General features: G+C 48.9%; 1 protein-coding gene across 1 annotated transcript; it reads left to right on the top strand.

Moving 5' to 3' along the window:
* The first annotated feature begins 9354 nt into the window (after window positions 1-9354).
* LOC111148472 (uteroferrin-associated basic protein 2-like) lies at window positions 9355-14803 on the top strand. The gene is made up of 4 exons (XM_022505037.1): window positions 9355-9973; window positions 10840-11107; window positions 12637-12784; window positions 14606-14803. Exons 1-4 carry the CDS (start codon window positions 9355-9357, stop codon window positions 14801-14803), a joined length of 1233 nt encoding a protein of 410 aa, XP_022360745.1.
* The last annotated feature ends 830 nt before the right edge of the window (window positions 14804-15633 follow it).

The raw sequence follows: 15633 nt of genomic DNA, 5'->3' as shown, positions 1-15633 counted from the left end.
AGATGTGTCTCCTTCTGCTCTGAGGGTCTGCCTGACCCCAGCAGAGCTGCATCTGCTCCTGGGACGCCCCTCTGAGGGCTCACTCAGTGAAAGTCAGCAGAGATATGGGTCACAACCCCCAGTCACAAAGCCCGTTCATCCCTCCATCGCTTCTCTTCTCTACAAATCCTCCCGAGTAACTCACCTCACGGACGTTTCTGGTGGGCATATTCCTGTTCCTCGAAGCCCCCAGGAACAGTAATCTGCAGGGCAGTCACAGTATGGCAGAGTTACAGGAAAGAAGTCAATAGACCTAAAATGAGGATTTGGCCAAGAACGATGCTCCCACGTGCCTTCAAGGCCCAAATCTGATTGTGGTTATGGGCTAACTCCCAGTGGCCAGGTTGTCATGATATGACATCTTAGGAGCTGACTGAATTCATTCATCCATTCCTTTCCTTTCCTCTCCTTTCCTTTCCTTTCCTTTTCTCTTCTAAAGATTTTATTCATTTATTTGACAAGAGAGAGAGAAAACAGAGGGTCAGTGGAGGGAAAGGAAGAAACACTGAGCAGGGAACCCAACTGAGCAGGGAACCCAACGTTGGGTTCCATCCCAGGACCCTAGGACCATGACCTGAGCCGAAGGCAGGTGCTTAGCCGACTGAGCCACCCAGGCACTCCTCATTCATCCATTTCAACAAAAACTCACTGAGCATCTCCTTTGTGCCTAGAGTGAGTGAGTCAGACAGACAAGGTCCCTGCCCCACCTCGGGCCTAAACGGGGATGATGGACCCCCATGACAACCACATAAACTTATAAGTAAATCAATGACGAAAGCTGTGAAGATATAGAGGAGGGTGCTTGCGAGTAGGGGGTGAGACAGAAGAGGGGCCCTGAGAGCACAAAGCCTGAGTTAGCAACGAGCAGTCAGGCAGGGACAGAAAGAGGTCCCTGGGGCTGGCATGGTATAACAAAGGCCGGAGAAGTCCAAGGAGGTTGGCATCGTTGGTGGGTTTGGTAGGGGCTCCACAAAACCGGGTGAGTGTCTCAGACTGGAAGACGGAAGGGCTAGAGTCTGGGTCGTGACGACCTCTCTGGGGCGGGGGGTGCCATGGCTCTCCCGCCAAGCTTCATCAGAGCTGGCTGCCTTCCTGGCTCTGATGCTGTCACACACACACACACAGCCCTCTGGGTGCCCAGCTTCCTTTCTGCTGACTCCTGGGGACCACAGCCTGGCTCCCTGACTCTGAGTCCCAAAAGCCCCCATGTGGTGCAGCAGAAAACAGTGGGACCGGGCAAAGACAACCCCACCATCCCTCCCTGCTCTCTGCCACACAAGCTGTCCTGGCTCTTTCTGCTTCCCCTTTCATTACCAAGGGCCTCTCCTGCAGCCTCTGCTGGAGGCTCCCAGGCCATCAGATCCAGAGATTCTTTTGTGGGGGGAGGGCACTGGTGCCCTACATCACCTTACCATGCCAGGGCCCTTGTGCTGGCTTTCCTGAGCCCTTCTACCCAGGAATAAAGCAAACAGAAGGGGGTTACGCTGGATAGCTGGAGAGGAGCTTCATGGGACCCCTGATCCTCCCCACCCATGCTCCCACCTTCTTTTACAAACAGGAGAACAGAGAGCAGAAGCAACTAGCCCAGGCCACAGGGGCTCCCTGGGCAGAATCAGAACCAGGACCGGAGCCCAGGTACTGGGGTCACCAATGCTGACTTTCACCATGCTTGCCATATGCACCGTGCTCTGCCCATGGGCATGCCAGGAAAGCACTGTGCAGAGCCAGCCCTGGGTAAGGCTTGGCTCCAAGCATGCACAGCATGGGTGCCCTACCAGGGCACAGGTGTGAGGGACTGGGAAAAGACACACTTCTGCTGGGCAGGACTACTAGCTCTGTGGCCATTGGGACCCTCCGCCAGCCAGGGGTGGCTGAGGGCCGCCAGCCTCCTCCCCCCTCCCCAGCCTTGCCCCGAAGGGGCCCACGGCAGTGAAAGTCAGTCTCCCAGGCTTTGCAGAGCCCGTTCAGACTTGCATTAGCAAGAAGACATGAGAACAGTCCTGAGACAGATTTTGCCAACTTGGTGAGCCCGCAGCTCTCTGGTTTTTTCCAAATCCCTAACCCTGGTCTTTGTTTTGAGACACGTGTAGGAATTGTTTTAATCAGAGATGGTCAGATGGAGACACAGAGACAACCACTTTTAAAAGAATGGTGTGACTTCCGATTCCTAAGAAGAGAAGGCATGCCCGCTGTGTGGGGCCTCATGGGGGCTGCACCAGGAGGCAGGAGCAAAAGGAAAGCATGAACGAGAGCCTTTCTTACTGTGGGGGGGTGGGTTAGGTGGGGACAACAACCCCTTGAGCTGGAGGGGGGACGCAGATGTTGAGGTCACTGTTGAGAGATTGGTGATAGGATTTTTTTTTGCATGACGGAGGCAACACAGCCATCCTGAAGATGCCAAAATCTTCAGGCTTTCATCTGACCTGTGATTTAAAGACTCCGAATCAGGAGCTTCAGAATACTCAGGAATGATTTTTACAGAATTGCAGCAAGGTTTCCCTCAGGGCAGAAGTAACCGTGTTCTATAGGCAGATAGAGAACTTCTATCTCCAGATTTGAAGAACTTCTTCTTCAGAGCCAGGTGACAAAACCCCCTAAAAGCATCTAATGAAACAAACAAATCCTGAGTCTAGGGACCATTCACACAAGGACAGGGGCACCCATAAAGGTTCCCAGCCAACCCATACATCTAACACACACCGGTCATTTCATTGCTGGAAAATCGCTTTTTAAAGAATCTTCTGTTAGGCTTGTGAGTGTTGACTCCTAATCTTGTATTCTAGATCAACTTGTGTTGACTCTAGTTAGCCAGAGCTTGTGGTAGCCCACTCTGCAGTATGGGTTTCTGAGTAGAGTCTTTCAAATACTAAGTACCCCCCTCCCCGACCCCATGTGAATTCCTGATCCATCAGCTTCTTAACTCACTGTCCCTTCCTTGTCAAAGGAAGTAATCGCCCCTTCCTTCACGTCTGTGCTGGAGAATTTGAAAGTGCTTCAGAGTCAGAATGTTGGCAGACCTCCCAGCCCCCACCTACCCCCCCACCCCACCCCCCCAACCAGGCATCTCAGTTTTCCAAGTAGGCATCTCTTCACCTGCCCAGTCACCTGCCGGTGAACACATGCCCGGCCATTCAGGTGAACCGAGCTGAGTCTGAGGCTTCAGGGACTACCTGCTTCGTGGTGTTTACAGTCCAGAGAAGAAGAGAGGAAGATATTGCCAGCGTGACCCTTCAATAGGGCCCTTCACCAAATGTCAGGACCACCAAATGAAACTCTTGACGTGGTCAAAAGTACTCACTTGGTCTCCAGCACCGAGAAAGTCCCCCGAGTGTAGGGAAGTCACCCCTACTGGTGTCATTGCCACGGGGGGGATGGTGGCCACTCCCATGCCAAGGCAGGCAGAAGCTGTTCAGGGGGAGGAGGATGCAGCATTGGGGACCCCACTCACAGGATGGTCACAGGGCTCGGAGACAGAGGTACAAGGGACAGAGCTCAGGAAAGAGGATTTCACAAAGCTTCCCGGTCCAGAAGCCCAGCTCCGCCATCACGTAACCACGTGACCTTCAGGGTCTCAGGGAAACCCTTTGTGCTGCTCTCTCCTCCTCGGAAAAACCTCACAGCTCCTGCGTCATGGGTTGTCCTGGGAGTAAACACAGAAAGGTGCTTAGGACAATGCCCTGTGCATTGTTCATGCCAGGAAATGCTAACCCTAATGTCATTGTGTTTCTTGTTATTCAGATTGGAAACCTTTCCAAAAAGAGGTGTTCCCTTCTAGCCCATGTCCCCGCTCTTAGCTGGGAAGAAAATGCAGGCATTTGGGGCAGAATGTTCCCTGCCACCCACCCTGCCCCCTGAAGCATCTCTCACATGGTGTGGCCAGCATCCTCTGTCCCACGCATCTCAGAACCATCTGCGAATGGAGGCCCCCATTTTGTTCCCTGGGGTGTATCTGATCTCTGGTACCAACACGCTCCCTGCCCATCCGCCCACCGATCCCACGCAAAACAGCTTTCAATGACATACCATGGGGCGCCTGGGTGGCTCAGTGGGTTAAGCCTCTGCCTTCGGCTCAGGTCATGCTCTCAGAGTCCTGGAATCGAGGCCCGCCTCGTGCTCTCTGCTCAGAGGGGAGTATCCTTCCCCCACTCTCTCTCTGCTTGCCTCTCTGCCCACTTGTGATCTCTCTCTGTCAAATAAATAAATAAAATCTTTAAAAAAAATAAAATAAAATGACACACCACAGTGCCTGTTTATTCTTAACTGTCAAAAAGTAAATTCTCCCTGCACCAGGGCACTTAAAATAGGATGCCGACATTGTGACTCTTGATAACTAATATAATTACCATACAGCATACCACACTTATAAAGTCAAGAGACAGCATTTAAAGAAGTTTTAACAGATCTTACCTGTAAAAGTTTGTCCACTGCCCATCTGTTTTAGAGTCTATTACCAAAGAGAGATCTCTGGTCAGGGAGCTCTGGGTTAGGAGCACAGCTGTGGTGTCATGGATGTGGGTGTGAGTCCCAGCTCTGCTCCCTGCTAGCTGTGTGACTGTGGCTATGTTACTGAACCTCTCTGAGCCTGGATCCACACCTCTAAAATGGAGTCAGCAATAATAGTACCATCCCAGCGGGACTGTCATGAGAAGGTTAAGTGAGACCCTGCCAATCAGGGGTGCCACACAGAGCCCAAAACACAGCACCATTACTGGTCCACATGACCCCAGGCCCATCATCTTTCCAACAAAGCTTGCTGCCACTGCTCATCTTTTTTTTTTTAAACAGCTTTATCAAGCGAATAATTTGCATGCCATAAAATCCACCCATTTTCAGCATATAATTCCATTTTTTAGTAAATTCAGCCTCACTCCAACCCAGTTTTAGAACACTTCCAATACCAAAACCTGTCCTCAAGCCCATTTTCAGTCTGTCCCAGCAACTTCTCTCAGCCCTTGGCAACTGCTGATCAGCCTTCTCTCTAAAAATTTATCTTTTCCGGACCTTTCCTAGAAATAGAATCCAACAGTGCAGTCTTGTGAGTGGCTCCTCTCTCTCACTAGAATGCCGTCAGAGTCCATCCATGCTTTAAAGGTTTCAGTGTTCTGCACTCCAACCCACAAAGAAAGAGGATTCCGGTTTCTCCATGTCCTTGCCAACACTTAGTATTTTCTGTCTTGTTTATTACAACTTTCTAACAGGTGTGTAATGTTATGTCACTGTGGGTTTAATTTGCATTTCCATGTATTTATTGGCCATTCATATACGTCCTCTTTAGTGAAATGCCAGTTAGAGTCTTTTGCTCATTTTTAAATTGATTTTTTTTTGTCATCTTATTATTATTGATCTGCTGTGAAGTCTTTGGTGGCTAAATTCAGTATCTGGGGATACTCAAAGGCAATTTCTATTGACTTCTTTTCTCCTGAGTAGGGGTCACACTTTCTGGTTTCTTCGCATGTCTTGTGATTTTTTCTTGAGTGCTGGACATTTTAGAAAACACGTTGTAGTAACGCTGGATTCTGAATCTTCCCTCCTGGGCGTTTTTGGTTTTCTGTGTTTATGTAGTAATTTGCCTAGACTAAATCTATAAAACATGTTTCCCTTGCAACTTCTGGCCACTGGAGTTTCTTGTTTTTACTATTTTATGTCTAAGCCTGCCTCCTAGAGGTCACCCTTGTGATTATATTTCTTATTGTTCAACCCCATATTGATCAGAAACTGTGTTCAACCACCTTGAGCCAATAAAGCTTCCACTTGCCGCTAATGGATCTGTATGTGGGCTGATGAGCCCATTCAAACCTCAGGTAGTTCTCAAGTACCACCCAGATTTGTCTCTCCACTCTTCTTTCTTGCTTCTCCATGGACCAGAGAGATGTGTGTAGCTTGTACCCTCTCCAGTCTCTGTTGTACACATGCAGAGTCTCCCCTCTGCCTGGGATATGCAGAGGACTCATCAGACACCTAGGCCTACTACACCTCTTGGGCCTCCCTGTTTAACCTCCTGTTACTTTGCTGGCCTATTTATTGCCCCAAACCCAACCACAAACCATCGAAACCACTGTCCCCTCCCCAAAAAAACCCAGCCCCTGCATACACACACACTGCTTACCACTGAGATCATCACTTTAATAGGCAAGACTCCAAATCAGGGGAGTTGGCTCTGCTCTGGTTTGACCACCCACTAGCAGAGCTGGGTCAGGAGGAAGCAGCCCCAGACAAAAATGTCACAGACTCACTCTGCACCTCCTCAAAGTTTAGTACTTTTCATGAATGAATGCTTCTATGTTTTTCATAGGCCTATGGTATATTACTAGAGTATTGGAGCACATAAATGGTTGTTTTTGACAATTGTGTCTAGCTTTTTAGTTGCTGCTAAGGAGAAATTTGTCGGTGGTTTCTCTCCATCATTGCAGAAGTCAATTCCTCCTAGATTTGGAATAACCCTATACATAGAGCCTTGACCCTCCCTGCAATTCCCAGGCAACTCCATCCCACCCCACAATCTATAATTCCCTCTTCAGATTTCAGACATTCAGGAAGATGTGTAGATTCCTGCCTATCTTTTTAAGACCAAGATGAAAGTTATCCACCCTCTCCTGATGGTCCCAGGTTATTCACTGGGTCCTTCTCTTCCCTAGCACAGCTCCTTCCTGGGAATGTATACTCTTCCTGACCAATCACATGGGTCCCACCATCTTTTTACATGTATGTTTCTCTCTCTAAACCAAGAGTTCCTTGGGGTCAGGATTTCTCTTCAAGGTGGAGGCAGGCTTTGAACATTTTGTTAGCTCAGTACCTAGGCCAAAGCATGGCTCTTGGGAGGGGTTAAGTGGACGTGTGCCAAAACCTTGCCTGAGCAAATTTATGACCAGTAACACAAATGGTGCCATAACCATTACTTTGCTCATTGTCTTATTGGGGACTGATGTGCAAAGAAAAATAACATAAATGATTCAGTTGTTGTTTGCTTTGGACAGTATTTGAACATGATCTGTTGGTCGTTAATATTAACTCAGGTTTATCCATATCACTACCCCTGCAGCAGTATAAATAAGGCACAGGCAGATACAAAGAGCTCTCAGCAACAGCAGCTCCTCTGGAAGGTAAGTCACCTTTCTCCGAGAGACAGAGATGGTTCCACCTGAGTGTGTGTTTCATTGCTCCTTTTTGCCATGTTTCAGGTAGTACTTGCCTTAGGGAAGATGATGAAAAATCCAGTGTGATAAGTGTGTGTGTATTTTCTAGAACCTCCTCCATATGCTCTTTTCCCCACCCCAAGACCCCCTCCCCACCATGGCCCCTCTCAACCACAGTGCCCTCCACCCCTTACTGCCCCTTCCCCCATGCAGACCAAGTGGATGGAAGGGGCCGGGAAGGAGGGGAGCTACTGGGGGAATGATAGGGGTGGGGCAGTTGGGGGCAGGAGCCATTGCTGGGGGGCTAGAGGAGACAATAAGGGCATGGGCAGGCTGCTCAGGGCCAAGAGTCTGGTTGAAAGGAATCAGGGCTTATAGAGGTTCTTCTGTCACCTGAAGAAATTGTACTCGATTCCCCTCGAAGCTCATGGGGAGCTTAGGAAGAAGAAATGACGAATTATACTTTGGGGAGCCCACCTTGACTGCAAAGTACCTGGAAGTGTCAGTGGGGGGCAAGACTGAGAACTGAGAGATGCTATTTTAGTCAGCTTGGTCTGCCATAACAAAATACCACAGACTGGGGGGCTTAGACAACAGACTTTATTTTCTCACAGCTCTGGAAGCTGGAAGACTGAGGCTGGGGTGCCAGCAGGGTTGGGTTCTGGTAAGAGCCCTCTCTCTGGTTTGCAGATGACTGTTTTCTGGCAATATCCTCTTGTGACTTCATCTTTGCAGGTACATGCACAGGGTCAGGGGCAGGGAAGAGCCAGTGCTCTGGTGCCTCTTCTTACATGGGCACTAACCTATGATCATATAAAAGGGACCCTCATTGACCTTGTCTGACCCTGATTCCTTCCCACAGGCCCTCCCTCTAGATATCATCACATTTGGGAGTAGGACATCAACATAGGAATTTTGAGGAACACAAATCTTCATCCACAGCAAATGCTATTTCTGTAGCCATGACAAGAGACACCTTGGTGATGGATCACCAGACACATGCAAAGGAATGGACCCTGTGCCCAGAGCTGTGTCAGGAACTGTAGGAAAACCAGGGAGGAAGACAGGGCCCTGCTCTAAAGAGGTTGAAATGAACACAAACTCAGAGCGTGGTTTACATCTTTTCCCTTCCCTTTGGGATGCCAGAAATCCCACCATTAGAGCACCCTTCAGATTCCAGGACTGATTTCTGGTCCCAGTCAGTCATGGGGGGCACATCTGGGGACACAGAGAGGTTTTCCCCCCAACGGTGGGACGGGACAGTAGCTGTAAGGACTGAGAGGGCCCACGGGAGACGGCCAGGATCGCCCGAGATGACCTTGTCAGGCCCTCTGTTCAGCTCATGACCCAGTCACCTGAGCACCACCCAGGCTTTCTTTCAGAATTCACACCTGAGAGCCCTGAAGCCAGATCTGGCCTCCATCTGGGTTACATGGTGTTAGCAAGTGCTTTTGACAGGACTGAATTTTTCAGGCAAAAATCTAGGTTTCCAACTTCTTCAGAAACATTAAAAAAAAAAAATCTGGCACCAACACCACCACTTCCACATAGGGAACACTGCTGGAACTGAGTGGCACCTGCCCGCCTCTGGCTTGGACCTGCCTCTCCCTTTGCCACAGTCCCCAGCACTCCTTACTGCATGACACTTGCTGGTCTTGTCTGGGTGTATTTCTGGCCAGATCTCTGTAGCAACTGAATCTGAACTCCCTGCTTTATCTTTCTCCCTGGTCCTTCCCTTTCCACACTTTTCAGGACTTTGTCGTGAGCTTTGTATTAAAAAAAAACAAAAAACAAACAAACAAAAAAAAAAAAAAAAAGAAAGAGAGAGACAGAAAGAGTGTAGAGTACTGCTCAAAATCATAGAATATCATAGTGACAAGACTTTCCAGGACCAGGCTGGGGAAGCTACTTGCATTAGGACCCACCTGCAGCACAGGTGAGAGTAGAATTAGATCCCTTTGTCATCAGGTCATTTATCTTTAATTTGTCTAAAGTTCCAGAGTGCTTTAGCCTTTCCTCATTAGCCTTAGTTAGCATCCCCCAATCGAGGACTAAAAGTAACCCCAGCACCCAGGTAATAACGGGCCCTTTCTCAAGCCTATTAACATCAAGAACGCATTTCATGGCATGTTCATCCTCCCACCTCTTCCTTCCAGTTAGAGCTCCCTGGATTTCTGCAGCAATGTCCCACAGGAAAATGCCCCTGGCTCTCTCTCTGGTCCTCATCCTCTGTGGCCTCCTTAATAGCACCTGCTGTGAAGCTGAACGAAGATCATGGAAAATGTCACCTGTCCACCACAACATAGAAGCAGGCAATAAGGCTTTCGCCCACAAACTGTTTGAAACTCTGCTAATGGAGCATCCCAGAAAGAATATCATCTTCTCCCCTCTGAGTATCTCCACCTCCTTGGCCATGCTTTCCCTGGGGACCAGATCCACAACACTCACCAACCTCCTCAAGGGCCTTGGATTTGACCTCAAAGTCATGAGGGTGTGGGACATGCACCATGGTTTCCAGAGTATCGTCCAGATGCTGAAGCAGCTGAACAGAGAGGGACACCTAAAGTACAAGGACATGCTCTTTATCGATAGCAACAGGAAGATCAACACCCCATTTCTGTGGGACACAGAGCGGATATATGATGTGAAGGCCCAGATGATTGACTTTAGAGACGTAAGAAAGACCAAGAAGCAAATCAACCACTTTGTGGCTGCAAAAATGCACAAGGGAACCAAGGGATTCATCACCTCTTTGAACCCTCATACCTTCCTGTTTCTTATAAACTACGTTTTCTTCAAAGGTAAGGTTTATCAAGTCCATGAATTCCTGTTTGGGTAACCTTAGCCCTTGGGTTTCCTGGAAGATTTCAGTCAGAAAAAAGTATTTTCTGTGATTCTATCCCATGTCCCATAGACCAATAGATTCAAAACTTTTCTTTTGCTTTTATCTCCTTGTGCTATCTATCTAGCATTTCTAAGTGTTTCTGTTCCCAACCATTTTGGTCATATCGTTGGCCAAACTTAAGATATTTTGGAGTAAAATGGAGTAACTCTTGATGGCTGAAGAGGATTTCGAGCAGGAGTGTGTGTACGCCCGTGTGCAAGCAGGTGTATGTTCTTCTGATGAAAAGTCTCCCTCCTTGAACAAGCTAAACAATTTAAGGCAGATTTCTTTGTCATCAGACTTCTCAGAACTTTTTTTTTCAATTATCTTACTTAAATCCAATTAATTGACATACAGCGGATGATTAGTTGCTGTTACAGAGTTCAGTTTATTCATCAGTTGCCTGTCAGAACTCTTAGTCCATTAAAATGTGGTGGGAATTTTCAAAGAAGGGATGTTGTGGTCATTGTTTCCTAAATTATTTCACAACGAAATCCTTTCTTGATGTTATAGCTCCAGAAGCAGGCAGTATTTTGGGAACTATCTTTTGAGGAATACAGATTTAAAGAAATCCTATGATGAATATGGTCAAAATTCATGCGTTTGCCTTTCTTTCCCTTGCATCCACCTAGAATTTTAAAAATTCTGTTCACTGAGGTCCAGGTGTCACTGGGAGGGGGCTTCTCCCTTCTCAAGCCCCTCACCTCTGGGGTCCCTGGACATGGAGGTGCCGATGCCTTCTCCAACAGGTCACTCTGACTTTTTCCTTCCCGATTCTCCTAGGCATTTGGAAAATGGCTTTTCATACCAACTTCATGCACAAGGAGGACTTCTTTGTGGATAAGTGCACCACAGTGCGGGTGGACATGATGTGGAAGAAGGAACGCATGATTTATAGCAGATCGGAGAAGCTGTTTACTACAATGGTTAAAATGCCTTTCATTGGAAACATGTCCATAGTCCTTATGCTCCCAGATGTAGGACAGCCCGACCCTTCTGTAGAAGAGATGGTTGTTCAAAGAGCTACACTTCTGAAATCCAGTGGCATGAGGTATGCTACTCTGGAGGGACAGTCTAGATTCACATTGAAATTTTGCTCGGATCTTGCTTCCTCTGTGCAAGTCTTATTTCAGGGGAATTAAGTATTTGCTTATTTCCTGGCATATTTGTGGAACATGGAATAAGCCAAGCAGGAAAAATTGTGACCTGGCTTCCATTATCAGCTGGATGCCCCTTCAACTGTCTAAATTATGGTTCTTCTTCTTTCGTGTATCAAAAACCCACCCCATACAAACTCGAGGGGGTAAAGAAAAGAATGTATTGGAAAGATGCAACTAAAGGGATAAACACAACCAGGAATCACTAGGGATTGGACGGAGACAGCAACATCATTGGGAACTCCATCTCTCTGATGTCATTTGTCCTCTCTGGCTCAGCAAACCAGCTGGTTTACTCACCCAACACATATATCCTCACTGTCGATTCCATGCCAGACACTGCTCAGGACTGGGAATACAGTGGCTAACCACACAAGTCTTTGCCATTGTGGGATTTCCAGTCTAGTGGGAGAGGCAGTAAGTCAACTAATAAATTCAAATTGCAGTACAACTATGGAAAAATTGAGTAGGTGATAGAATAGAGGATTCAGAAGTAGAGTATTAATCAAGGATCCTAAATAGGTATGATGATCAGGAATGATCCTAAGAGGTATATTTCAAGCTGAGTGGACATGACTTGGCTCTCTTCCACTCGAGCAAATGCTCCACTCCAGAGTGAAACCAACATATTTCTGTTCCACTGACAGATTCCTGGAAGGGAGAATTGGATTGATCCAGCTTAAGTATGGTATCCACCATGGTCCAATCAAATGTGGACAAATGATGTAATGAAAGCATGATCCCCAATGGCCCACTGATCTTGGCAAGGACTCCAGTCTTCAGGCAGTAAATGTGTAGACAGGGGAAAAAAAAATCTCCAAATAGTGTTCTCACTGTGCCACGTAGGAGCACAAGCTACTGTCTGGGCAGTGTCTGCTGTGGTTGAGGGCCACAGCGGAGTGTGTCTTCCATCATTTGCCACAGCCGTACTTCATACAATGTCATGTTTGGGACAGAGGGCACCTCAAGAGAGGAACCCAGCTGAGTGGGTTACAATCCATTCAGAAGCTCAGCATCACATGTATTGGTTTATAAACATGAAGTGCTGGGAAGGGGTGGGCACTAGGCACTAGATCTGCACTATATTTGGGGCCACTGCCCAATTAAATCCCTGCTTACAGCTGGAGGGTTGGAAGGACTCAGGGCTGGATCCCCTGGCCAGACCCTCATCTCCTCTTGGTTAGGGAGACTGTGAAGGGCATAGCTTGAATAGTAATGTGTATTTTAGGCAAGTGCTTGGTCTGGAAATGTATGGCTGCATCTCATGCTCCAGCACCATTAACCTCTCCCCATGAAAGCACCCATGCCCCACCTTTTCTTAACTCTCCCTTGGAAGATCCCTGAAAGCAAAAGCAAGGTGCCTCCCCCTGGACCTAGGAGAGAAAGACATGCTCAGCTTCCTTGTGGTTTTCAATCCTAACAGATGGGTGCACATAATTATGCCCAAGTTCAAGATCTCCTCCAAGATAAACTTGAAAAAAATGCTTCCCAAGATGGGCATCAGCAATGTGTTTACTACAGCAGCAAACTTCTCAGGCATCATAGAGGAGAATTTCCCAGCTATTTTTGAGGTGAGTAAAGCAACTTATAGAGTTTCTGTTTTATCCACAACAGTTCTGAATGAAAAACCAATTTTAAAAAAGTAGTTATAAATCTTAAGTCCCTTGGCTTTTGGGGTTCTTTGGTCATTCAGACATTCATAAGCAATGGCATCAAGTCCTTTTGGAGGCTCTCAGGTAGTCATGAACAAGCCAAAGTCTTAGCCTCATGGATGTTCCATTCTCCTGACAGGGTCAGACAGTGAACGTGCCAACAAATGGATGTGTCCCATGTCAGCCAGGGACACATTCTGTGAAGGCAGGAAAGTGAAGAAACTGAACAGCATGCTGGGATACAGTGGGATGGATTGGGGTGGGCTGGCTAGGAAAGTTGTCGGGCTGGGTTGGCCTTCATGCAGAGGCCTGAAGAAGGAAAGAAGAGAGCGAGGGAGCACGTCGAGGAGACCCATGTTCAAGGGCATCCTGAGGGGGACATGGGCTTGAAATCTTTGAGGAACCCCAAGGAGGCCAACACAGCTAGCATCGTTTTTGAGACCGAGAGAGGAGGCCGGCGAGGTCGTTTTCTGACCTGCGCGGGCCCGGGGGCTATTCTGACTGACATGGAAGACCCCCAAGGCTGACATACACTGACATGTGTTTTATAAATTCATGTTCTGCGGTGTGGAGGAAGTGTGGCCCATAACCCAGGGGAGGGGTAAACACAGCTTGACCGGGCATTGGTAGGACTGTTAGCAGTGGTGAGGAGACCCAGCGTGACTTTTGAAGACAGAACTGGGGAGCAGGGAAGGAAGCGTGAGAGAGGCCAGCTCTATTGCTGGAGCCTGGTCCACAATGGAGACTGCCCGAGGTAGGAAAGATGGAGGAGCAGCGGGACGGGGCGGGGGTGGGGAGTGTAGATGAGCAAGCCAGGACTGGCTCTGCCAAATGGAGATGCCTTCAAGACATCCAGATGCCATGGAGTATTTGTGGGCACAGGGGGCTGCCTCTGATTACTCCACCAAGGTCACAGACCAGCTGGCTGCTTGGTGACCGCCCTGTAACACACATGCCCAGGACATGCCTAGGGATCAGAATTCCTCATCACGGTACAACACTTGATAGATTACAAAGCAGTTTTTCAGAGTTCTTTCACCTGAGTCTCCCAATGACCTTGGGGAGGGGACAGTGTCTGCTCTCTAACTGAGGGAGGAGCGAGCTGTCACTCACAGAGGACACCCGATACAGTTTCCAGGGCCAGGTCCCCGCTGGGATGCAGCTCTTCTGGAGTCACAGCTCTCCCTCCTCACAAAATCCCTGGGGCAAGCTCACATTGAGCGCAGTGGGGGGTGGGGGGTCTGGGGCTAAGGGATGCCACACTCCTCGCGAAGGTACAGGAGTACAGGAGCAAGGTCACCAATGCTGGACAGGGCCTCCTGCAGATCAGAGGGGCAGACACCGGTGTTCTGGCACAAGCACTTCCACACAAACAGAAAATGGTCCATGCTGGGATGGAGACAGGAAACACCAGCCCCTTCCCTCCCTTGTTTTCTCTCTACCACATCCTTCTTGAAAGTGTTTGAGAAGTCCACACTCAGGGATTCTATGGGACCTTTTCCTAAGCCTTCAGACCACCCAGCTTCCCTCTGAGCTCTATTCCCCCTTCCTCTGATTTGAACTCCTAAACTCCTTGAACTTTCTGCCTGCACTGGGGGAGACGGAGCTCAGTAGTTAGTGTGAGCCCCTCCCCAAGGCGTCTGGATCCAACTGCTGAGAGCCTCGGGTGGTTCTCCAGGAATGGGAGCCAGCGTTCCCCCCACTGTGCCCAGAGCTGAGCCAAGATCTGTTTCCCCCCAGGCGATACATGCAGCCACAATGGAGGTGAGCGAGGAAGGCAAGATGGACATGGCCTCCAGCAACGCCATCCCCTATCACACACATACTGCAGCTCCCTTTGTCGTGAAGTTCAACAGACCCTTCTTCCTGTTTGTGGAGGATTGGATGACTCAACGAGCAATCCTCATGGGCAAGGTCTTCAACCCCATAGCTGAGTAGAGATGGGGCTGGGCTCTGCAGAGCTGGAATTCAGCTGCTCCTGAATAAAGGGAATAAAATTCACACTATTGAGTCAAAAGAAGCTGAGTCGGAGACGTGTGGGCTGAGAATGGAGGTGGGGCAGGTTGTTGCTGGTCTTCTGTCCTGGGAACAGGGCAGGATAAGGAGAGGTGGGGGGCCTGCTGGGGACACTTGGCAGATGCACCTTCTGTCCTGAAAAAGGATAGATATATGCAGGGAAGCGATTCTGAGGGGCGCGAGCAGGGTGTGAGAGTCTCTTTAGCGCGGAGCTGTCTAACTAGCCTCTCTTCCTGCCCATGTGGCAGTCAGAGCCTGTTCGCTTGTCTACACAACAGGAGCCCTATAACTCCACCAGGCAGCCCCAGGCAGGAAGCTGGGTGGGCAGAGGCAGGGTCCTACCACAGAGAGGGGCACCCACAAACACCTCAGTGGGCCTCTGTGTGTCTCCCCCGCTCCAAGAGGAGATAGGCTACCTAGGAAGGCAGAGACCCCCAAATATTTTGGATGCATCTGCTCTGTGCAGACCCCTTATGAGAAAGTTGCTATTGACCCTGTGGGATAAGAATGAACATGGATGAGATGGGAAGAGCCAGGAGGATGGTCATACACAGAATGGGGTGTGAGTGAGCGTGTGTGAGTGAATGTGTGTGTGTGTGCACGTGTGAGTGTAGAAGCTGGGACTCCACCTTGGAATTACACCCGCTCACCACCAAGATGAGCCTATCAGGATAAAGTCTATCCTGGCCTCCCGCTCGCAGGCACCACACATTGGGGCACTGAGGTCTGTGAGGTGGCTCAGCTCCCCCAGA

The sequence above is a fragment of the Enhydra lutris genome, unplaced genomic scaffold (genome assembly GCF_002288905.1).
Source record: "Enhydra lutris kenyoni isolate GAN:26980312 unplaced genomic scaffold, ASM228890v2 scaffoldscaffold20, whole genome shotgun sequence".
NCBI lineage: Eukaryota > Metazoa > Chordata > Mammalia > Carnivora > Mustelidae > Enhydra > Enhydra lutris.
Note: the sequence above shows the minus strand (reverse complement) of the source record. Positions and strands in the feature narration are given on the sequence as shown.

What these genes read in the sequence shown, in the direction of transcription:
- LOC111148472 (XM_022505037.1), top strand. Translation starts at nt 9,355, where the DNA reads ATGTCCCACAGGAAAATGCCCCTGGCTCTCTCTCTGGTCCTCATCCTC. An exon ending in CTGAAATCCAGTGGCATGAG is followed by an intron (nt 11,108 to 12,636) that starts GTATGCTACTCT and finishes CAATCCTAACAG; the next exon opens with ATGGGTGCACATAATTATGC. An exon ending in ATTTCCCAGCTATTTTTGAG is followed by an intron (nt 12,785 to 14,605) that starts GTGAGTAAAGCA and finishes GTTTCCCCCCAG; the next exon opens with GCGATACATGCAGCCACAAT.